This window comes from Lepeophtheirus salmonis, chromosome 5 (assembly GCF_016086655.4).
Source record: "Lepeophtheirus salmonis chromosome 5, UVic_Lsal_1.4, whole genome shotgun sequence".
Taxonomy (NCBI): domain Eukaryota; kingdom Metazoa; phylum Arthropoda; class Copepoda; order Siphonostomatoida; family Caligidae; genus Lepeophtheirus; species Lepeophtheirus salmonis.
This window is the reverse complement of record NC_052135.2, coordinates 3,542,400-3,569,177: the sequence shown is the minus strand read 5'-3', so window position 1 is coordinate 3,569,177 and position 26,778 is coordinate 3,542,400. Positions and strand designations below refer to the sequence as shown.

At 31.8% G+C, this 26,778-nt stretch overlaps 1 protein-coding gene across 1 annotated transcript in view; it reads right to left on the bottom strand.

Moving 5' to 3' along the window:
- Positions 1–26,778, bottom strand: part of LOC121119046 (post-GPI attachment to proteins factor 6) — a 136,206-nt gene that overhangs the window by 58,040 nt on the left and 51,388 nt on the right. Inside the window, exon 3 of the mRNA XM_040713663.2 lies at positions 5,433–5,631. Coding sequence (XP_040569597.1) covers positions 5,433–5,631 — 199 coding nt within the window. The remainder of the gene's footprint in view (positions 1–5,432; positions 5,632–26,778) is intronic.

Here is a 26,778-nt window from a genome sequence, read left to right as displayed (position 1 = left end):
AATAAATGTTTCAAATAGCCACTTTGCTGATATACTAAAATCTGGACACAATGTGTTCTGCGTTAGTGCTATGTTCTGTATGAGATACCTGCGAAATCAAACAGATTTGAGCTTATCAAGCAGTACAATTAATTTAAATTTTAATAAATTGGAAATTTATTGGTCGCTTGTCTTAAAACTCGGCAAAAGATAGGTTTTGTGACTCAAGATTCATTATGTAAAGTTTAGACTCAATTAAAAATAACATAAACGAGAATGAGTAAAATGGAGCAATGTAGTTGGGAAATTTTAAAGCTTCTCTCACCGTGGCATGTCCCCTAGGGCCATATCCGAGAAAATTGGGTCAGTTTCAGTGAGACATATGCAATGTTTAAATCTGGATTTAACAGAGAGTATTACTTTTGTTTTATTTCAAACAACTAATTATTTTGATAAGTATTTATATATTTTTTTAAACTACGAAACAGAAAAATTTATTTTTTGGTAGTTTCAGATTATAAGTGTATAAAAAAACTAAATATAAAAACTAATCTAAAGATTTGAGACGTTCCAATCTGCTATCCAAAGAAATAAAAAAAAGTTTCTTTTCTTACACATTTATTTTACTAAAAAGCGTAAAAAGAAAAAAAGATTAATTACTGTTTATTAACTAGCTAGAGAAAAAAAACTGTTTAGTTGTTTGTTTTAAGAGCCTTGTTTTAGGGTAAAGTGTTGTAAAATGTAGGAAACAAAACCAATTACGCCAATGAGAGATACATAGAGCCATTATTGTATGTAGTGATTGTTGAGTAATGAAAAAGAAACTGTCCCAAAATGAATCAGATTTCATACGCTACATTATTGTTTGCGATATGTGAACACACAATGGCAATTGAGGCAAAAAGGCAAGGGATTGTAAATCTTCTCCGCAGAGTAAATGAGATCGCAGACATTGTGAATTGCTTTGCTGAACTTGCCTGTTCCAGGAGGTAATGAATGTGGTTGTGAAGCCCTGATTGGATGCAAATTACCCTGAAGGGGATTTTCTAAGCAATTTCTGACCTACAAACTTTTGGGCCTCCTCATCAATGAACTGCTCGCCACTAGACTATGGTATGGATTTTTGTGGACAGCAAGGCTTGCAAAGTCCCCCAAAGCAATGTTGATTCCTCGAAGGCTTCCGTTGATAAGGATTGGGCTGATATGTCAATGACTACGTCATCAAAGCGTGCATGGCATTTAGGCTTAGAATAGAGGCCATGGTGGCCACAGAAGGAGGACATTTTGAGAAATAATTTTTGTGATTATAACTAGTGTATAATTATAATAAAAAATACTACTGATATTATGTACATTAGAGCGGTTTTATATTCAACTTTTTTGGAATTTCGATTACGGCTACAGCAAAAAGTCCCATGTGGTATGAAAATGACGTATGCAAAATTGCATGGTCCTAAGAGGTCATCCATGGGTAGTGCATTTCTATCCAATTATTGAAAAAGGCATAAACTCTTTACATGGAGAATATGTTTACTAAAAAGACATTTTGAGTTAATTTGTATAAAATAATTTTTATAGACATTTTTGTAACCTATAAAAAGTGTGAATTTTTTTTTTTTCTCAAATTGTACAATGGGACAAAAAAAGAGAAAAAATTGAGGAAAATGTGATGATCTGCTTATAGAGCGCATGCTTTATTTACATTTTCAGAGAGGAATATTTCTTACGTTATTCACTCTTTTTACTCCATGTGGTAGCAAAGTTTATTATAATTTTGTATAAATTGGAATAAATTACATCATAATTAATTTATGAAAAATATGAGGAAGGAAATAACTTTTGCTTCCCCATCAAACTTTAAACTAGATGTGCTACCTAATGATGGCATTGTAGGGAAATTTGTAGGAAAAACGAACTAGCCGTAATCGAAATTCGAAAAAAAGTTGAAAAAAACCCCACTCTGATGTATGTACATATCGTTTGATTTAAGGGTACGATTTGCTTACGCACACTGTGTGTATTAAATATTTTACAGGCTATTAAATTTAACATGGCGTGTACATACAAATAGACATGATAAAAGAAAAAAAGAAAGCACTAGAATGGATGGAAAGAACGATGTAAACAAGACATTTCTATTTTTCAAGAAAAACAGTGAGTAACTTGGCTCTGATAACAAAAATAGAAGCATTTATGCCATGTATTCACCTCCTTTATTTTGGTTGATCAAAAAGGGGAGAGGGAAAAAAAGAAGCTGGAAAGTTGAACCATCAGTTGTTGATGATAATTAAGATTGATAGTATCAATAATGAACAAGCTACAGTTAGACACTCTTTTGTATATGAAATCCAGGGAAATGTTATTCATTGAATATTGGAGTGCCTTTTTATGTATCCTCATTCAATGTAACGGGGTGGCCCATTAAAATCTGAACACTTTGTATTTTCAAATTCAAGATGATATAATTTAATAATTAACAATAGAGTTTCAACGAAATTTATACTATAAATAGATGTGTGTCTGAGCAGTCTTATTCATTAATGTAACCGCCCCTAGTGGCAATGATGGCTTCCAAGCGAAAGGCCTGGCACCCGCTGTGGGTGTAGTCCTCATTCAAGGATTCCTGGTGCTAGCTGACAATGGCATTGAGGGCCTCGGTGTTTGGATAACGAACACTGCAGGTCTTCCCCTAGACATGCAGTCACTACTCATAAATATTCCTTTAGTTGCTAAAAGCTCCCCTGCTCTATTCTCATGAAGATGAAAGATTTGTCCGTATATTTTGGATGGATCTATAAGTAGCAAGACCCTTCTTTCTGTATATATATGTAATATACAACATAGTAACAGATCAATAATGTATTTGAATATTTTTACAATATGTAAAAATACTTATATATATATTATTATCTTTGGTTATCATATCATATGATATCTATAATACATGCATGTATTTTTCTCGAAAAGGGACTAGGCATGACATGATACAAAGACGTTTGATATATTTTTGTTTCTACTGTCTAATGATATATGTATATACGTCTATTCATAAATAGGCAACTAACATTCAACTACACTTCATTTTATAGGCCTTCAAGAGATATCTATGAATGTATAGTCATTTTTGATGGAAGAAATAACAATCAAGCCATATTAAGGAAACTTTGCATGTGTTTTGCATGTAGCATTGAGCGTATATACGGGGCGCACTCTATATATAGTACATCCTGATGTGTATCATAAACATATTTTAGAGGTGTATAAAACATAACCAGAAATTTCTTCAAAGTTCGTATGGACAATCATCATAAGAAAATCATTATAGTATTTTAATTTATTTAAAGGGTTGAACTTATCTAGTGCTACACATTTTATTTTTTTCAATTTTTCAAGATTAAATTTTAAAGGAGAGGTTTTGTGAGTACATTTATTTCACCAAATCATCTAAAAATAGTGCTTGGCACAACCTTTAGCTGTAATAATTGCTCCAATTCGAGGTCTAAATCCCTTACAGCCCTCGACTATCTAGTCGGACTCGTCCTTAGTCCACTCGTTCTTGATAGAAGCCTCTACAGACTGGACACTCCTGTTAGGCATAACAAATACCATCTCCTCCAGACTTTCCTAGATAAAGTAGTCCAAGGGGGTTGTGTCTGGAGAGGAGAGCGGTCCACATGTTGAGGTCCCTAAATTCCGGAAAGTTGTCTCCCAGGAAGGCCATGGGCTTAGTTGGGTGATAACACAGAGCTCTACCTTGAGTGAAAACAAAGTAGTCCACTAACTTTTTTCTTACCCAAGGTAGCACTTTCTTATCCGGAAGTTCGATATAACCATCTGCATTGAGCCGTTCCTTCCTCTCCGTAAAAATGGGAGGGAAGACTTTGTCTGCGCTGGCTACAACACCCAAGACCATGATGGAGGTGAATAAGCCCCTGGCACAATAAACAGTCGTACGACTACACTCGAGCTAGCTCCTTGGATATGGCCATAAGGGGCATGCCACAAGAAAAAAGCTCCAAAATTTCACACTTAGGTTACTGCATTCACTCGTTCTCGTTTGTTTTGTTTTTAATTAGAGTCGAAACACAACATAAGGAATCTCGAGTCACAAAACCTATCTTTCACCGAGTTTGAACACAATAGACGAATAAATTTGCTATTTACAAAAATTTAAATCAAGTGTACCACTGGATAAGATCAACCTTGTAATTCCTTGGACCTAATGAATAAATTTGTAAATTTGTCATTTTCGGACTATGAGAAGGACCAGACTTGCAGGTCTTGATTTACCGAGCAAATCAGCACTGTCCAAAATGAAGAAAGTATATATTAAAACCATCTTTATACACAAAGATTTACCAGTAACCCCTTACAATTACTCTGTGGGGGTATCTGTTGGTACAAGCTTTCTAAGTCCTGACCAAGTTGAATCTATGGACATACTCAAGGCTAAAGTAGTAAATCAAGGATTCCATACCTAAATGCCAGAATCAATTATTCAATTAATTATTCGACAATCATGTGACAAACTACAGAGTATCAATAAGGACCAAGAGATGGAACTGGGCCTTATACAATTGGTTCCTAAATGTATTGAGGGTTCAAGCATAGAAACTCTTAAAAAGTTTAATAACTTGAACAACTGTGTATCATATATATAAAACGGTGCCAAATGTGAGCAAATCACTAGAGAAAACTGTTAGCCTCACTAGAGGTGCTCTAAAAACTACAAGGGTACAATTAGATATACTTCAAAGGAAACACAAAAAGTGTGTTTGAAATGTGTTAAGAAACAGACGAAGATCAAAATCGAACTTATTAAAGATGTGAGGTAGCCATTCATCCCCGGTGCATTGAAGCCTACCATACAAAATCAACATAACTTTTTGTAATATTACTAAACTTAGAGAATAAAAGAACATTTATGAAGATAAAGAGTGGTTTTATAATAATAAATATTAAAAATTCAAAATATAGAAAATATCCCTGACTTACCGATATGTTCCTCAAAATACGTTTCTATAGAGCCTATATGCAGGGTAGCATAAAAATAATTTACTATCTTAATGTAGTCATATTAATGAAATCTTTATGATTATAAAATTCGAGAATTTTTTTTGTTTAATTTTGATTACGAATCTGAATCTGAAAGTTTGTGTACCCCAAATTTACTCGAGTATTTATGTCTAAAGATCCGAACAGAAAGATCTGAAATGACCCGGATTCGAGAAAATATGGATCTGTCCTATCTTTACCCTCATTTGAGAACAAATTTATAAAAAACTATACCTACATTCAATGAACTCACTTTTTTCGCAATAATTCTTTCTTAAATATCACTGAACCTTTTGTAACACACTCTCTCTCACTAAATCATGTGATGGGATTTGAGCCAAATTTTACCCCATTCATTAAAGAAAAAAAAGAAACACAACTTAATAATGGTGTATTACCTCAGGAGTAGGTCCTTTGATTGGATTGATGTAGACCAACATGAACCATATCCCTGGATCAGGACTCGGAACAAGAAGACTGTGATCTCCATTCACGGGATTAAAAGTCAGATTATGTGGATTTCCTCGATATTGAATATTCTCTGGAAATTTACCTCCATCTGGATTCACCACAGGGTAGCCTCCACCCCTTAAAAATCTGAAAAATAAGATCATAGTAATTAAAATCATTTGAAGTTGTATATATTATAAAACATATTTATATAACATCCAGCATTCCTTGGAGTTGTTTGTGAAAATATCAACAAAATCAGAAATGGTACCCATATTCATTATATGCTCAATATTCGATTTGCTTACTTATATTAGTTTGTAAACAAATCGACAAAGAGTAGGCCAGTCTTGTGACAAAATAAAACAACTACCATAATAATGCTATTATTTTATGAGCACACGTACACGTAACCACTTAATACTCATATCAATTCATATGTGTACTCTCCTCAATAGAATAATTTAGTATGATGTAATTAGTGATTAGCTAGGGATTACTTTAGTCTTTAAACCCCTCACTAACAACACAAAAAAAACCAGTGCTCCCTGTATGCTAAATACCTGTGCAGGTAAATTCATTTTTACTTACCAGCCTTTATATTTTATTCAAATTGTAGAAACAGTTCTCCTTGTATACATGCACGCATTGTCAATATTTCATTAATACAACTACATTATTTCTTATATCAGAAATATTCATATGATTTACATCAGGGAGCACTATACATCCTGTATACACGTACGATACTATATACACGTCCCTAGTGTATTTCATTTATACGACTACACTGTAATTTTTTATATAGAGTGCACTGTATATAATACTCTCTGGTGTACATCATAAACATATTTTGATCTAAGAAATATCAATTTAGTCGTCGTTTTAGTGAAACATTGCAGGCGTGTGCATATAGCATTGAACGTGTATACTAAGTGCACTGTATATAATGCGCCTTGATGTATACTACAAACATATTTTGATTTAATAAGTAACAATGAAGTTGCAATAATAAAATATTAGAGGTGTGTGCACGTATAAGTAGAGCACTGTGTCTGTATGGGTTTGTTATTGCTCTCTTATGTATATAATAATTCATGTACATTTACAGTATATGTTAAAATTTGAATAAGATATAAACACTGGTAGGTATAAATGAATTAAATATCGCAAGCCCTTTGTATGTAGCCTTGTGTTTTGTTAAAAATCCCTCTACATACTAAAGGACACATCAGTCATCCCATCATATATAAGTCCATTAATTTGAGTAACATTAATATCAGCGAGTGTCATCATAGTCATTTGAGCAATTATTTATTTGCATGAGTTTTTTTTCAGCGTCGTTTATTCAAGCAATTAGACAATACAAGATGAATGACTTCATTATTAAAAGGCATCACTCGCCTGTACATAGTCAATGGGAAGAAATTTAGCTACGGAAACTCTTATCGGATTTCGTCTCAACTCTACAAGTTTCTGTGGAGGGATGTACTTACAAGACTTCCCTAGAGTGGGATGGCATTCAAACAGTTCGATCGATAGGTACTTGTAGTGTAGATCCTTTAAAAAAAGATTTGCATCCTCCAACATTTTCGCTGTCAAATATTATGATAATAATCATTTTTGACTTTCATAAAAAATATATATATATTTTGTTCTTTTTAGGGAGAAGTTTCAAGGGAGTTTGGACGGATTTTTTTGAGTGCTCCTTTATCATTCTGTTAACTTCTTTGAATCAAATAATATTCAACATTCTTAAAAGGCAAAACGGACTATACATAGATAGTTCCTATAGTCTATAGCTACTCTTGGTTTACTATATGAAAATGTCGCTGAAATAACGACGCTGAAAAGAAGCAGGTCCAAATGAATACTTACTCAAATTAATGTTGCTAAGCTAAAAACCGTTGAAATTAATGTTGCTAAGATAAAAACCGTTGAAATTAATGTTGCTTGAATGAATACACACATAGAAAAAAGTAGTATCATTTCAATCTCAAAGTTTATTGGGAAAACTTCCTTTACCAGGGCCCTCTATGTTGTTAGCATATTTACTAACAGCATTTTTTATGAGAAAGGTTGCGAGATACAATAGCAAAAGTACGTTAGGATATTTGATCACTCCAAATAATATGTAGGTATATGCAAAACTTTTTAGTATAGTAAATATTATACAGCTGACTCAGTTAAAATAAAAAGAGATGAAGCAGGGAGAGAAAAAATATCTTTTTTTATTTATTTTTATCAGAATAAATTTACCATATTTTTATTTTAGTTTTGTAATACTGTACATCAAGAAAAAGTTTACAATGCATGGTACATTCAATTTTTGTACCATTATCTTTTTAAGCAGAGCTAGAGAGAAGGAGAGAGCAGTAGATGATCGAAGATTCAAAATGGATTTTTAAAAGAAAAGGGGAAGGGGGGATTGAAGGGAGGAAGATAGATATAAAAATAAATATTAGTGTTGAGACTCGGTCCAAGACCGAATATATTTTCCTTTTGTTCATAAGTGATTATTATTAGAGCGATTTGAACCGATATTTCGGTCAAATCTCAATCTCACACACGGGTTTACTTCGGTAATACAAAAATATACATTTTGTGTTCTGAACGTTGATTGGTTGAATTAGAGTGAACTTCTTTTAAGCCATAAACAATGTAGAGCGGTTTGATTTTTAACTTTTTTCGAATTTCGATTGTGGCTACTCCAGAAAAATTGTAATATGGTATGACAATCATCTAAATAAAATTGTAGATCATCTTTAGATAGCAAATCTTGATCAAATTGTGAAAAAAGGTAGAAACTTTTTACTTTATGAGTATAAATACTAAAAAGACAAATTCAGTTATTTTGTATAAAATAATTTTCATAAGTCTTTTATAAACGGATATAAAATGTTTATAAAGTTGTTGTTGTTGTTTTTTTGTAAAATTGTTCTACAATATAAAAAAAAAGAGTAAAATTTAGAGAAATGACCTTCGTCATAACGCAACCTTTTTTAACATTCCTCGGAAGGAAATATCAAAATTTTGGAATGTTAATCTCTCTTTTTTCTCTAAAGGGTAGCTTTAGAAGAATAAAACTTTAATAGTGTTTATTATTGTTTAGAATTGTGTCTATTCTAATTCATACATAGAAAATAATTATCAATGCTTTCATTTAATCTTTGATAACGAAATTTATAACTTTTGTCTCCTTTCAAACTTTCACCAAGATGTGCCATCTAAAGATGACAGCAGTTATTTTCTTACCACATGACAACTTTTCCGAACTAACCGTAATCGAAATTTTTTTTTAAAAGCTGAAAAATAAGCCACGCTAATGAACAGTTCTTAACATCTATTAAAGCAAACGACATGGGAAAAATTATAGTATACAATAAAAATAAGAACGTTTTATGTGCCTTGGCGATTGAAAATTCAGAGCACCTCTTCTTTCTATGTCCGTCTCTACGACAATTAATCAACAGAGTGGAAGAGATGGCGTTCAAACAGTTGAATAATGGAACTGCATAATCTGGAAGTGTTATTGGCTAGTGTCAACGACGTCAAGTAACCCAGAAATGTTCAAAATAGAAACTTTAATAGCAAAAACTTAAAGTCAATCATGAACGCGGCAGGAAATAATAAAAAGGCAATACTTCAATGATGCAGAGAAGTCCGTAGGATTATTTTTATATATATTTTAATATTAGGCCTTGGTTTTTATATACATTAAATTTTCTGTTTTCAATTTCAAAAATTAAAATTTTTGCTCCGCCCCAGGATTTATGGAAATGACCTTATTTTTTTTTAGAAAAGAGAACCTCTCTATTTTCAATCTCCTGCCAGAGATCAATATCAATGATGGAGAGTTTTGATGAAATTGAAACCTGATGAAATATATATAGGGTGGACCCTAATTACTCTAAAATGAATAATTCTAGATAAATGTTATATTATATTACACCTCAAATTTTGTATGAACGCTACTAGAAATCATGTAGAAAGGTGATTTAGAAATTATTCAAAATTGTGTACATTTGCAGAAATTACAACCTTGAGTCTGTTAGGTAAGGCTTAACTGTAGCACGGATAACTTCACGGGAATGTTGCCCCAACCCCTAATTAGGGAGACTCTCAGTACATCTAAAGGTGTGCTCCATTGAAATCTGAACACTTTCTAATTCAATAATCAATTAAGGTTTAGTGATTGAAATTAATTCATATTCCGATATATTAAAGCATAAATAATTAATTACATAACAAAAACAAACTTGAGCTCTTTAGCTGACGTACAAGTCGAGAAAATGACACTTGAACGTAATTAATGAATTGCAATTCGTACACTCGAAGCAGTTGGGCGTCTCCAGAACCACCGTCTACGCCGTCAGCAAGTCTGTAGGAGAGGAAGAAGGCTCATTCAAAAAGGCCAAGCTGGACCTGAAGGAGTTAAAGAAAACAGCTCAGTCCAATCTCCTCAAGTCCATGAGGACCCATACAAGAGATATCGAGGTTTCAAACCAGACTGTTGAGAGAGCTATCATAAAAGTGGGTAGAAAGAGTTTTGGGAGGGTAGAAAGGCTACTTTTAATACCAGTAACGAAAGAAACCTATCTCCTCCGTTGCTTTTGAATTATTTTGTACTCTTTCTTGACACTTTTGGCTCCCCTTAGAACCCTGATACTAACCCCCTCGATTACATCTTTTGGGTTAATTTTGGAGGGAATGCCTGCAATGTCAGTTACCAAACACTGAGGCATTCAAACCCACTGTGATCCATCACTGAGACGCCAATATAGAGGACTATATCCGTGGAAGGTGCCAGACCCTCCTCCTTCGTCTGGAGGCTATTATTGCGCCACAAGCTACATTAATGATTAAAGAGCTCAGACATGCATCTATTTATAGTATTAATTTTGTTGAAATTCTATTGTTAATTAATTTTAAAAAAATGTTGTTGAAATTTAAAATTAAGAGTGTTCAGATTTTAGTAGACCACTTGGTATTGTAGTTCAAACACTCGCAATTGACTGGTCTGCGATTTTAACACTAAAACCCAACCCTAATAAATATATACCTATATATATAGACTGAAGAAGTGCTAAAGCAAGGAAATGAAGCAGAATCTAGGTCATCATAATTTTCGAATACATAAAAAAAATATCCAAGAATAAGGCGGAAGTTATTGGAAAAATACCCACAAAAAAGTTATAAAGAAAAAAGTAAACACAGTGAAGATGAAGATGATAGCTTTTATTTTCCTTCTATGCATACATAAATATCGATTAACAAAAGGTTCATCAAAAAATTGAGGATAAAAAAAAATTGTTAGCCCCCGGTATTTGTCTTATTGCCAATTGTTAATTATTGTGGGCAAATTTATTATTTAGATAATACCGTAGAGAGAGAAATATTTCTTTCTTGAATAATATTATGTTTAATATATAATGAATTAAAGTCCTTAATGTATATAAATTAATATAAAATCAAAATATTTTGTAATTGCCTTTTTGAATTCATATTTAGGTTTTTGTTAGTCCTTTATAGGACCAAGGACAGCGGTCCAGTCCTACTTGTCTGTCCTGAAAGGAGGTCAAATCGATCCCTCGTGATGAATTCAAGATGTTTTCCTTATATAATTATTTGGTTATTTAAGATAAGGGTGGTCTGAAAAGTTTACGACCTCAATGAGAAAATGGCAGGCATGTAAATAAAAGTTAGTCACATCTATCTAGCATCTGTTGAAAGTTACTCCCCAAAGTTTGAGCCATTTTAGAGGCGCAGTTGTTATGTAACGGTCGTTTGTGTAAGTTGATGTGAATGTTTTTGTGAAAATGGAGAAAATTGAGGTTCAAGTTGTTATTAAATGATCGTTTTAGAATGTTTAACATCCTTTAAATAGATTTCTACAAACTTTATTTCATTTACTAATCCCATATTCCATTGGAAGTTCTTGTTCTTTTACCTGAAATGAACGAAATTGCAACTTTCACCGACTCCTTTTTTAGACCATAACTTTTTTAATTTTGAATAAATTTAGAGGCATAGTCTATCGTATAAATGCCAATCATTTATTAAACATAACTCAACTCCCTATCTAGTCTCCTTAAGCTGCAGAAAATGGTTTTTGGGGTTTGAGTATAGCATAAGCCCCCTTATATGGCATCCCCAAAAATCGACACCCTGTCTTAGCCCGTCCAAGCTCAAAGAGGGACCCATACACACAATCTCCTCTTTTATATATATATACAGATATGTAAAGATAGTAAGTAAATTTAAAAGAAACAGACAAATAAACAGGTTTCCCTGACAAATTGAAGAATGTTTGGGAGGAGAGCTGCTGGGCTTCTATTATGTTTTATTAGATCAGCTGAACATAGACATGAGGGGAAGCAAATCAACATAAATCCCACTCAGTATATAGCAAGGGCATATAGCCTCGAATTACTCCTCAGTTGATCCTCAATTTTACTATGAGTCTGACAATGACTTACATACACTGATCGTCGAGCCATACATCAGAACAAAACCTTAAAAATGCAAGAGATATTAAATCTCAAGCATAGTCGTTATGGTTAGTGGTTACATGCAACTTAATAGACATCTTTTTAAAATGTGTAGCACCCTGATCCCACACTGTCAACTCTGTGAATAAGAGGAGGAAACACCATTTCATCTCATCCATCACTGTGGCTGCACAATCCAGGAAATGTCTGAACTTGCTATGGAGTCTATGGAAAAGAAAATATCAATGGATAAATACTACTCTGCATCCACTAAATGCACAAAGAAGTAATAAATTAGATGAACTCTTGTTATGTCATAATATATTACGTTTATATTCTATCCATTTTCATTCTTTCTAATATTGTCTTATAAGTTATAGCTTATCCTAACTAAATAACACTTATTATATGAGTATATCGTAATTTAAAGAGGTTTACATTTTAAGTGGTATACTATTTACATAGATAATAAAGATGAGTATTTTTGAGAAATGAAAGTATATACAGAATCCCAGAACTTGAAAATAATTCACTCTCTAAGGAGCGTCGAGAACGATGCAGTCGAGTTTTGAATCAATTGTCCGCATAAAAAAATAACAGAAAATTGATTAAACTATTTTTAACCCTCAAGTTATGTACCCTAGAGTTGTATTTTACTACAAAAATGTCATGAAAGGGTGCTCAGAGTTAAATAACTGTAAATTTGTTAAGAAACACCTAAACACTTTACATAAAAACAATACAATTATACGAAAATACATCAAAATCTTATAGCATAGTCCTACTACAATGGTTTAAAACCTACTCAACACCAAGAACAGTACATCTAATCGAATTACGAAATGAATATTGTTTACAAAAGTCACGTGAATCAAGTACGATCTCACAGTTTTGTTCAAGCTCAGAGGCAAAGTTGTATCCGCATTTAAGGTCACCATTGTAATATGTCAAGTACGGAAGTGGTCAGAGGAAGTCCTCTAGTCCACAAAGATTCGAGACAGCTCTTATTTGCGGGGTCAATAAATAAGAAAAATTTATCTTTCGTGAGATCAACAAAGAGTGGATATTGCATAGTTGTACACTCCATTCCCTAATTATGGAATTGGATAGAAGCTGGAGGGAATTAGAAGAAGAGAGAGGAAGAAAAAGAAGAAGAAAAAAATAGATAAAGTTGAGAAGCTTTTCATTTATGAAGGATTACGTCGAGCCACAAAGGATATGAATCAATCTAGAAAACTATTGGAAGTCTTATGAATAGTGATGAAAATCCTGTGTATTTCAGGCATTTACAAAAAATAGATCCTGAAAATCTACATGGTAACCCTGAAAATTTGAAAATGTTTTAGAGGAGAGCAGCGTAGTAATGACGTTTAATTAAATTATCTACAATAAAGCAATAAACAAGTACATTCACAAGGATTATTCCGATGTCGATCCTCAATTCTACTCGGAGTCCAAAAAGGACTTACAATTATAACTCCATTCAAATTCCTCAAGCTTACATTTCAGTATCGTATGAGCACGGACTTTATATGACAAGTCTTTAATCATAATATGCTTTGAATATAATTTTATGTCGTAGAAGAAAATTCAGTTCACTACTAAACAAGGTTTCATTAAGCAACCAAACGATAGCTAAAACAAAAATAAACAAGTTTATCCCACGTCTCTAAGGGTAAAAAATACACCACGTGTGCAATCTCCTCAGCACCAGTTTAAGTACCGAGAAGGCTGCATCCACAACATCAAGAAGTCCATGACAGTCAGACACTACCAAAAAGAATCACAACTTATTCAAGAACAAACTGTCTGACTTCAGGCCTGCCTCAATGTGGCTCTCAAAATAAATATAAAATAAAACTTGCAAAAGATTGCAAAAATAATAATGAAATGCATTAATGCTTACTCTTTATTAATGCATAGTATTAAATTTATTCTAGGCTCTATCAATAACCGACTGATTGATAGATTATACATAATTCTAACATTGCATTATGAGTAAAGGGAACGGATTATATTTCATTATGTATTTCTACTAACGTAAATGTATTCATTATTGTTTAGTAGACATTGCATTATAAGGCCCATTTCACCCACGTATAATCTATGCATTATTTGATTTTATCTTTTGAGAAATAATTCCTTGTCTTATTATCCAACTTTATTCTGCATTAAACATTTTTGCTTCATCATAAAAGATATTTCACCCTGTATATACAAGTGGGGATTTTAAATCTGGAACAAAGTTTATATTTAAATATCTTGGCAAATGGGAAATCTATGTGTATGAAAGTGTGCTCATCAGATTCAACTGACAAAACTGTAGAAGAAAAATGTTTGGATGTCCTCTGAATAACAACACCGGCTGCCATTTTTGTGGTCTCTGTGCCGGGCACATGCACAAGGAGACGATTGAGCTTATGAAGAGGCCAAATCAACTGTGTACGATGTTGCCAAGGGTTTCAAGCAATCTGATAGGCGGGGAACACCTTCACGGAAGATTTATGATCATTTGTAGAGGCAGATGCTAGGGAGGCTATAAAGATCAAGAGAGTTTAGCAAAGTTCGAAGCTCTTAATGTCTCTTATGCATAAGGATTAAGGATTTGGTTTTTCTCCAACGATGAGAAATTTTGTGTGGATCTCAAGTTCAATAAGAGGAATGACATGTAAATTGAGTGCGACTCTGAGGAGGTCCCAATCATAGGAAGTACCAAGTTTTGAGCCTCAGTTCATGTCTTTGAACTTGTTTCCAGAGAGGGGGATGTCTCGAAGCCGTACTTCTTTGTGAAGGGGCAAAACATCAGCAAATGTAAAATAAAATAAGTGTTGAAAGAATAAACGGGAAAGAAATGGTTTATATCATAATTAGAGAAAGATTTTTTGTAAACAAAATGTCAGAACCATTTATTATCTTAGATAATAAATGAGAGTACTTTTCCTAGAAAATAAATACTAAGGAAAAAGAAAGATTCTAATGCTGTGTATATTTTATGTAATTTGAAAAAGTAAAGAGTTCCTTATATATAAATATCATAAAAAATACATAAATATACAACCTCAGCAAATTATTTTTAAGTGAATCTTTATAGTCTAACAGAGAATAGGGAATGAAATACCCTATGATTAAAAGTATTACAGGTTTTTAAAAAGGGAGGAAAACCAAATTACTAAAGGTCATTTCTACCCATCAATATCTTATGATATTCACTATAATCTTTAAATGACATAGTGTAAATAAATCTAAAATTATTTTATGTCCACTTCAATATTCTATGGCGCTAGGATATTTTGACTTCAAGCTCATGCCACCACAAACATACCTGACTGTCTGAACAATCCCATGGTCATGGTCAGGAGAAGAAGTAATCAAACCCAGTGTCACTTATTACTCATAGTTACCGAGTGCTTCACAGATTATTAACAAACACAGGAACGAATCCTTCCACTTCCATAAATAGCTATGATCTCTAAGGCCAGAGTTACATAATCTAAAGTATTTAACTAACCAGGTCAAATGTTGGGATCAAAAAGTGCTAAAACGACAAATGCAAATGCTGCCCATTTCTGCATATTATCAAAGAAGTATATGTCACTGAGTCAGTAGATGTTGTACATGTTATTCATTTGGTTTGCTGCGAGACAACTAGAGTAACACATTGTATTCATTTCTAGAAGCCATACTGTGAAGACTATAAAATTACTAGCGCTAGGTAATTTTGCCTTAAACCATTTCGCCTTAGGACGTTTTCCCTTAAAGCCATTTTGCCTCAAGGATATTTCGCCTAAATGTATAATATGTACATACATGAGATGTATACGTCGTTTTTGTTTATTTTTGGTTGAAATAGATGTTACCTTTGAATTTTTTAGCCAAAATATGTTATGTGTATTAGTAATACACATAATATATTTTGGTTATTGGTTAAAATTTTGCCTCACACCGCCACACATATATAAATATATTATCTTTATACGTCGTTATTGACATTTTTGGTTAAAATTAAAGTTCCCTTTGCATTTTTAAAATGAAAATATGAAAAATTTATTACAATAAAACACAGTAAATGGTTGTTTTTTGTTGGAAATGCATACAACCTCAAAATCTCACTATATAATGGATTCGAACAAGGGACATGATTGTATAATAATTGTAAAAATATAACAATAAGAAGATCAAAAATATACAATGACGGTAATGATTCCAAAATAAGATTGATAATCACTTCTCTGTTAGTAATTATCATTTGACATGAAGGATTATTTATACTAGAAAAGACTCATGGATTGACGAACAAGCATAATATGAGGTAAGAGCATAACTTCATTAATGTTCCTACAACATTTAAAGCATTTTTTTAGTAATAAATATTGCATATTTGGTGTAAAAAATACAAAATGAACTTCAATTTTAACAAAAATATTAATAATGACGTATAAATCTAATTTATTTATATATTAAGGAGAAATATTCTGGACGCAAAATAGGGTTTAAGGTAAAATGGTTTGAGGCAAATTGTCCTGAGACAAAATAGTTTAAGACAAAATTAAGGGGCACAAGTGGCACCATCGAACATCCTTTTATAATGTGGTGAGAGAACAGAGTTAAAAAGAAAACCCCCCCAAAAAAACGTATTTAGCTACATGATAAACTCAAAAAATGTAAATGATGTAATTAATTTAATCGTTCAACTGTGTTTATCATTGTTCATTTTGTACTCATAACTATCAATTAGTATGCTAAAAATACTTGTATGAATATTAGACAGTCAGAAAAAATAAAGCCTTATATTAAAATATTCTTCACAACATGAGTTTGGGGCTTTGACAAATTATAATTTCTTATTCTTAAAGTCAAAACAATAAATCTTTATTTTTATAACAATATCTTCGGCATTCTATGTCAAGTTTACACACTTTTTGGAAATTTTTGACGTGGTCCCGTTTTGGAGTTCAAAGTTTGGTCCTTTTTGAAGGATATTCAAACTTCATTGGGACATAATTTTGTTCAAACTCAACCGATTTTAACAAGTAAATTCCTTATTTTTCATTTAAAAATTCATGATTTTTTAGAATACCACAGGTTAACTTATTGACATTGAATGTAATGAAATAATAAATAAAATTTATTTGAAATTGAAGGTAATAAAGTTATTTTTAGTATTGGACATGCAATAAATTATTTGCATCCTTTGATAAAAATAAACATGACAGTGATAAGGACATTAATTAAACAATTTTATGACCAACATTAATGATATTTAGATACATTTAATTTATTACTTCTAAAATATCTTTAGTCTGTATCTAAGGATTGGTAACTTCAGAAGTCCTGGAAGAGTTAAAGATCATGTGAGCTGTTTCAAATTGATTGAACTCCAAGATAGCATACTTTTGAACGATTAAAATGCTTAAAACTCACGACTCAGGATCGTTTCTTTAAAAGCAATACTATATAATAAGAACTTAACTATGTAGTTGTAGGTAATACAGTAAAACTAGCTAAAACCTCCTACCCTAAGCAGGAGCGAGGATTATGTAGCGTGTTGATCATTAAGTCAATCCGTAGACAAACAAGGGTTCCCTTGTTCTGCCCCAAACTTCTACTAAAGATGAAGTTCTTTCCCAATCTACTTATCGAGACCTTTAAGAATCATAGACTTGTTTGAATGTCCAGAGTATAGGTCAAGTAATAACAAGTTCGATTTTTTGAAGCTTATATAGGGAGGGAATAACTTCACCAGCCAATCAGTCTTCAAGATAGGTATTTGAAACAAAGGCTCCAAGAGCCCCAGAGCCATGCTTACTAAGTGGCTTACTTTCGGACATTAGTAAAATAACATAAAAGAGGTGGGTTTTTTCCTTCAAGCCAAACAAGGAACAACTTTATATCAGTTTCTCATTCAAAGAAAGATTTATTAGTGAATAATGAAGTAGTTGAACCATTTCTCCCTTTGACTTGTGAAGGGATTTCCGGATAGTTTACTCGATTCCTTCGCAACATTTTCATTAGCAAGGAATCCAAAACGTTGGAACCTACTCTTGACTATGTATGCTGGAGTTTCTTTTAGAATTAAAAACTCGGTTTAGCGGGAAATCTTTTTATAATCTTGTTAATTCTGTTAATTGTAGAAACGTCTTGGAGCACCTCTTTACGGACTTTTTATGCAGTTGTCCAAAAGAAGTAAGCTGCAGGTTGACAAATGGGGCTTCTTGTGTATCGAACCTGGGATTAAAGTTTTGCGGTTAATCCGAAACCAAGATAGGGATAATTAATCCAATAGAAGAATTCCATAAGCGAGTCATCTCCCTCCAAAAATTTGCCACATTTAACAGTGGTATAAACAGTTCTTCGGGTCCCATAAACATTATTTCCTTAAGTTTGTATCCAGTGAACCTTGCAAAACTAATATTTTAGTTTGATGCCCAGACGTCGTTGTTTTGGCTCAGCCTCTGTAGCTAACTCAAGTTTAGCTTTTTCATGTCGCTTTCCTCCTTTTCTTGATTTTTATACAAGATTGTCTGTATACTAATGCACCACATATATTAATAGTCCCTTAATAATAGAAAATAGAATGTTATTTTTTTTTATAAACAAGTGTATCTATGTTGATAATGAGATACTAGTACCCTCATCAAAAAATAATGTGAAACTATATGTACATAATCTGTTAGTGTAAAAAAGATGGAAAGCTAATTAAACTTGAACAATATGGATACAATAAATATCATATAGTTGTATGCATATATGTGCCATCCTTATCCCTAATAAAACAATTAAATGTTCAGTTGGATGATGATACAAACAATAAGGTACGTAACTAATGATAATGATTGCTAGTAACAAAACATTCATAATTACATCTTACATATAATTTAATTAATTTCTGTAAAAGAAAAAGGAGAGAGAACAAATGGGATCTATATTGTATCACTCAACCTTTGATTTAAAAAAAGAAGATATATAAATTTAGTGATGGAAATCCAGTGTATAAGGGGCGTGTTAAAAAGAAAGAAACGGAAAATAAAGATGGCAAGCCTCTTAATTTGAGGAATGTTTTAGAGGAAATCATCTGTGACAAGGGAGGAAGGGTAAAAGGAAATAACATTGCCAAGAAATTTCTCAGATGTCAATCTCCAATTCTACTCTGAGTTCAATAAGGACTTAAAATTAAAATTCTGCAAAAATCCTTAGAGCGAACGCTCCACCTTTTAGGATCACAACAAATTTATAATCCGGTTTTGAATATACATACTTGAATCTATTTAGGAAAGGATATTCTCTACTCAGGCATCAAATAGAAATGACAACTGCTGACGAAAAGAAAATTCACTCTTCAGATTTTTAATTAAAAAAAATGGGTCAGTTTAAATTTTTTAACAGGATTTACATGACTTGATATAATTGAATTGTTTTTACGTGATGTCACAATTGTTTATGTCGGCCATTTTGGGGAATAAACAATCAAGTTTTATAACAAGGTAAACCTTTTCACCATTAATATGAAGGAAAATATTAGACTACTGTATGTCAATATGAGGCCAATAAATAAAATAACTTTTATCTTTTTATAGCCTATTTGTATTATAGGTATATATGACCCAAAAATCTATTTAAAATATTTTATTATTTCGACCTATTATCTTATTTCCATATTGGTGACAATCAATTTACTATTACTAATAATATATTTTCCTCTAATTCTTCTACTTTTCTCGTCCCTAATCGATCCAAAAAAGTAGTTAAAATCCACCATTTTTAATAGGTATATGTATATATGTGTATCTGCTGGCCGTTTGAACGTCAACGACCGTGGAGTCAGGGATCAGATTCTTCACAAACTTTGTTCAAATCCCGAGAAGAAATTTCACGGATCATGATGTGGACCATTTTCTTTCCGATTTGACTAATCTGTTGCGATTGAGTGTAATCATTATTTTTCATCTTTATTGTTAATTCAAATTCAACCTATCAACGTTTAAAAATTTATAAAGGAGGGAAGAGAAACAAATAGATAAAAAATCTATAGTAGAGTACATAGTAAACTTGTCAGCAAATGTGGTGATACCCTGCTGTATCCAAATTTTTATTATTATATCTAAAATTCTTGGCTTCCATAGTGATGACGTTATCTAAAACGATTTACATATATGACAGTACGCAATTTTTCTTAAAATGTTGGGCTACGGTGTATTTAATAATAGGGTGGCGGGTCTTGCAAAAGTTTTGAGACTAAAATAAACGAATTAAACATTTATGTTTAATTTTTTATATATTTAATATCCAAAATAGTTTTATTAATATAATCTATGATAATTATATTAAGGATAATTTATGCATGTCAAACTGTTAAAACATCGATATTTCCTTCCACAACACAAAAGATCCGAGGGCTCCCATATACATAGTATTTAGATGTCTATGAATTATATGAAGAGAAAGTCTTGATAGATTTTGTATGTTATCGTTGCCTTTATTTAATATCTATCAAGTATTAATTCCTCAATAAAAAATTTAATCTTGACTTAGTATGTGAGAAGAAATGTTAGGTATTTTCCTCCAACTCCTCGAAATGACTTGTCATACATAGACTTCAAGTTTTTGTATCTACGTTCAAAAATAACAAAAATGTAGGAAATCAATCATTGCCCAGTTAAGACTCCTTCAAACTCCCCTAAGTTATTCATCCATCATTACGGTCAAAGAGTAATTTATAAATGCACTATTTTCATATTCTCTTGAAAGATCCAGATTCAAAACTGTGTGAAATCTTCCTTATCTTCTCGAGTCAGTTCTTGAGCACTAAAGAGACCAGTTCTGAGGGTATAACTTCGTTGACATTATCATACGCCATCTAAATGAGGATGAAAACTAGTCGAAACTAATCTCAGAACTCTTTCCGATGAAACAGAGACAAGGAAATGAATAGGTGGATTCATCTTAGCAAACGAACGTTTCTCATGAACACATAAGATATAGTGCCAAATAAAAAGTCATTTGGGCGAATAAAAATTAAGCAATAGCCTTAAGGACTAATCTGATCAAATCAAATGACAAATACTAATCTTTTCCACATAGAAATATTAAAGATGATTGTTTTGTTCATAACATTTAGATACCTATATTTCGTCACAGAATTGGGCATGTTTATCAAGGAAGTTTTCATGAAAATAGCGTCTCTTATATACCTTGTCTCTAAGGATCTTGATTCTACGTATCATGAACTCAGAAAAAGTATAACATATAATTTGGATTTTTATATTAATTTATATCAATCAAGGGCCTTCGTTTAGAATTCGTGCCATTTCATACTTTGTCATTGATACTTGTCTTAATAAAATTATGCATTCAATGTATAAATTAATTAATAACTATTATCTAAATACTAATTATTGTTAGCAACAAGAAAAATACAGAAGACTAGTTTTTTCGAAAAATGATTTACCTTTTGACAGTCGATATTCAAAGTGGATAAAAAAGATTATCGTGATAACCTTATATATAGAAAAATTTAATATATGCAAAAAGAAAAGAGCTCCCTGAAGAAGGAGAAAATAATCAAATTGTTCAGGTATATGCTGAGTTACTATTATTTTTTTTTTTTTTAAATCTCCAAACTTTTCCACGATCCAATATTTTGATCTCTACATTTACTTCAAAAAAAGAAAGAACTATTTTTTGATTTAATGGTAGGTAAAGGAGTATTCTCATTACTTAGCCAAATATATTACAAACCAAAAAATCAAAATTCAGAACACTAATACAGAGACAAGAGCAGTCAAATCGACAGTTGACAAACAAATACATAGTGAGTTTTTATATTAGTATGAAAACGCTGTGAGAGCTGTTTGTATGTATAATACATACTTTATATTATAAGCCTGTTTCTCGTATAATTAAGTGTGATCTTGTTGGCCACTTGGATATTATAATATACATACATAGTATAATAGGTTCGGACAAAGTAATTTCGTATTTCCCGTCCTTCTTTACAATATACGATAAAGTGTTGTAAAGGTGTGAGTGTCTACTGCAAACGCTTTTTGTACAGTATTGCGCTTGGAAGTTTCAATTATCATGCGTCAATTATGGAGGTTTGAAAGGAAGAAGTTCGACTTATTTTACATTTTTTGAATGATGCCCCATGCCCTTACCGCCTTGTCGTCGAAAATTTCGATAAAAGCATCAAATGTTAACAGTCTTAGCATCACCCCGGAGCTGATCACCAACCCTAAAACTGTTTCGAAACATTTGCAGACACCGAATGTGAGAGGAATTCTATTTCATCAAGACAACGCCAGGCCCTACACACGGGCCATAAAGCTCTGAGGCATTGGACAGGAAGTTTTTACGTCCGAACTTGGCACCAAGTGACTACCACCTATTCCTGTCTATGGCCATCGTACTGGGGGGTCTACAAATTTGGCCTTAATAGACATCTGTCAAAATTGGTTGTCCGAGTTTTTTGCACAAAGAAGCAAAGGCTTCTAGAAGCCTGGCATTATGGAATTTAGATTACCGTTGAAAACAAGTTATCAAACAGAACAGGGTATAATGGGATTAAATCGGATGAAATACACTTAGAATAAAGCATTGAAATAAAGCAAAAAAAACAACTTTTTTTTTAACTATACCGTACATTATAACTATTCAAATTGTTGAATAGTCATGCATAAGAAGATTAGTTTATGATGATCTAAGTTTTCGATGTTTGTAATTTGATATCTTGTTTCAATAGTTTTATGTACGAATATAATTGCATTTCACACACATTCGGAATATAAATTATTATGGTGATTGATATTATTCTTGAATAGTTTATCTGGTCTTTATTTATTTTTAATTGTTTCAAGCTATGAATAGAAAATATTATTTTGTAGTAAATTGGATTTTTTTTTAAATAGCTGTATCCTCAAGAAAGCACTTAACAAAAGGATAATATAACCTCTGTATTAATTTTTGAAGGACATATATAAAATAAATTTAAATAAACAGAAAACATGGAATATAAAATGGTAAACTTTCCAGATGTAAATTGCATTGCTGAAAAATAATGTATCAGAACCATGGATCTGAAAAAGGTCCTCATTGGAGGAGCAAATGTTCTCCTGAGCCCCAATTTCGAAGGACCTCAACATACAGTTTTTGTAGTCGAAAATAATATAGGGTTTATTGTAAAAGAAATTGGAGACAGCTACAGCTGATATTTGAAATTTTACTATTTTAATAATGAGGAAATAACTTCGCAGAGAGAAGAATATATTATTGGACTAAGAGGATAGGGAGCTCAACTTTTTTTAGATATTTGGACAATTAGCACTTAACAATATCAGGGGCTTTACATTGTTCTTAAAAATAGAGAAGCTACCCACAGATAAGACAAATATATAGCATTTAAACGATACCCAGATATTCTAATAACTATTCGACGCTAATCATTTAACAGGCAGCTGATTAGCAATGATTTTAATTTAACAATATCATTGGTTTCCCATCCGCCTTCTTTGTGCCCTAATACAAATTCAATCCTTAGCAATCGCATATATCAATAGATAATAAATATCCCTTTTCAGCCAAATATCCTAAATTGTCCTTTGGCATATAATCATAGGATCAATATGACCTAGCGTATGTATTTTTTCATAAGTTTTTAAAGAGGTTCTATTTAAATAAATACATATTTGACAATTTTTTTCAGTGTTTTAAATATTCATCACTCACGATACCTTTTCAACAAGTAATTTACAATTAAATAATAAATGCATACATTTCCATCACTTCTTCAATAAATTACATCGATAACAAACACTCACAAAAAAATATTTTTTTAACTGTCATCAGCCCTAGAGGCTCAATTAGTCTTTTGTGACATATATGTATATAATAAATATCTTATCATTCATTTCGTGAAAGAAAAGAAATAATGATTCAAATAGTCAGCATTTTGATTGAGGATATGTCAACAGAACGATTTGTTTCTTTGTTCATTTATATAGAAAAGACAATGTTCATTTCAAGGATATATCATTGTTAAAATATATTTAGTGTGTAAGAATTTTTTTTTTAATTTGTGAACTTAAATGTTAAAACCTATATTAATAGGTGTGATAAAAAGAAATCCATTAGTTTTAATGATTTTTTTTTTCCAATTGTAGGTATACCAAGTTAGTATATTAATGTGTATCTGCTTACCTATAAACTAAACTATTTAAATATCGAATACATAGCCTTAAGAGCTGATACATTTTTGGGGGATGGTAAATTTTGTTAAAGTATTAGGGACTGAGTTTAAAAAACAAATAAGACATCATGATAACCATAAATGAAAATATGAACAGTCTGTGTAAGCAAAACCCCATCAAACAAATCAATTTAGGGTAATGAAACTTAAATTGTTTGAAAGAGACGTGGGATACGAATTACTAAAGGCACCTATTGAAAAAATAATGGATTTTCTTTTACTACACCTATTATTTATTTCGTAAAATTTTAATTTGTGGAACCTTTAATATGTAAATTATAGATACTCATTTTCTCTATTTGCCTCAACCCCATTTAATAAAAGAACATTAAATTTAACAAGAAAGGGCAGAGTTTTTTATGAGGGCCTATAAATTTATTTTATAGCTGAATACTTGTACTTACATATTATAAAATAAATATGTAGAACCGTCCATTTTTCTAATATAAAGTTTTTATCTAATATATGTGTATTAGGCTGCCAATTCATAGGGGTCACTGGGGTAATATGAGACACCTTAACATACACTTTACAAATTAATTCTAGAGTATCTTTGTTTTTTACATGTGACACTAAATGACATGATTTTTCAGCCATATTGCATTCAATCTAATTGTAAAGAAAGTAACACATGGACTGCAAAGTCTCAGGCTCAACAGATAAAACATGTTTTTATTCGTTCAAAATTGTTTTGTTTACTTTGCTTGAACGGTATATTTTTCCAATCATGAAGCAGTTTCTTTATGATAAAATTTTTTATTGACTCTAGATTTGAGTATTTGATAGCTATTTGAAATATTCGTTTAATATAGACTTCTTTTGATCATTTGTCAAATTATGTGGGATCCAACTTGAACAAATCTTCTTTACTGGCAAATTTTCATGCAATATCCTGTAGATGCTGGTCATATTGATCCCTAAAGATGCCTTCGATCTAGTTCTAAATCAAATGACGATCTTTTTTATTAGTTCATACACAGCATCGATGGATTCTGGCACAACAACCGATTTTGGAAGACCTTCACGAAATGAGTCGTGGAGCAAACTTAGACCTGGCTTGAATTCGTATACCAGTTTATTATTGTACTATATGATGGTGGATGATCACCATATAAGTGATTAAGTTCATCGATTTACCTTTTCACTAATTACTTACGTCGAAAGTTATGAAAAAGGATTGGACAAAAGTGTTCTGGACGCAATACCATTTTTTTACTCAAAAAAATATTTCAAATCACTATGAAATACTCAAATATTGTCTAGATAGCAAAACCTTATTATAAAGTTGATACTTATAAAAACCAAGTTATCAACTGGATATAACAGTTGGACCTTAAAACGCAGAATTTCTTTGACGCCAGAAATATACGAAGTGACCTACGTATTGCATCCTTCCAATAGTAAGGAAATAACTTATTTAAGTGAAACGACGCAATGCGACGCGGATAATATATTTTATTACGTTTATCTACGTTTTGTTCATCTCTACTTATCAAATAGATCTTGGTCAAATCTCGAGTTTTTCCTGTATTATCTTTGATGAATTGTAACTTAATTATATTTCAATGGTATATGTAATGCAAAATATCAATTTCGAGGTTTAATTTATTTGAATGATTTAGTATCAAATGACTTCATCCTCAATTTTTATCTATTTGGTTAGGATCCATGGTGCATTTTCTGTTATTTATTTTTGACCATAATAATATATTGTAAAATTTAATTATCAATAAGCCATTTATCGATTATTATTTTTATTTATTATCAAATATAATTAACTTTGGCTATTTTGCATCGTTTATCCTCAGTTCATCTTGTTATATATCTTTTAGTGCAAGCTTGTCATTTTAACTGATCAATATATTTTTTTTTTGTTAAGGCCTGGATTTAGTTACTAAGAGATTTTTTGTTAAAGAAATACAGCAAATGTCCTTTTTTGACTTTTAAAAACTATGTACCTATATATACAAAGTAGGTATTTCAAATCTGGAACAAGTTTAGACCTCGATATCCTGGCAACCCTAAGGTATGTCTTTATAAAAGTGTGCACATCAGATTCAAAACTGTATAAGAAATAATACAAAATCCCTAAGATGTTCTCTGAATACAAACGCCATACAGCTATCATTGTCTCAATACCCAATTAACTAAATAGATAATTATGTAACAGAGAGTAAATTGGCATTAACAGATCTGGTCTCATGCTATAATTTAAAATTGATGCATTTTTTCCGAATCCAGAATTTGCTTCTCGGAAAAGCCAACAAGGGACAAAGGAGATGTGCCCTCCTAGCTACCCAGATCTGATCTCCTTTTGAGCGGCGTCTTGGAGATATAGTCCAATAACAGAAACCATAACACTGTTGACTCCCTTTGGCATTCCCTTCTCAAGGAAATTCAATCTGATTTTAAGACATTAAATCTACATCAGCAAAAAAACCAAAAAGTTATATTTATGACACGTACTTAATAGCAGCATTTTATTTATGGAAAATAAATTATTTGCAATAGATTTAATGCAGTTAATAGTATAGGGTGGAGATTTTTAAATCCAGAAAATTT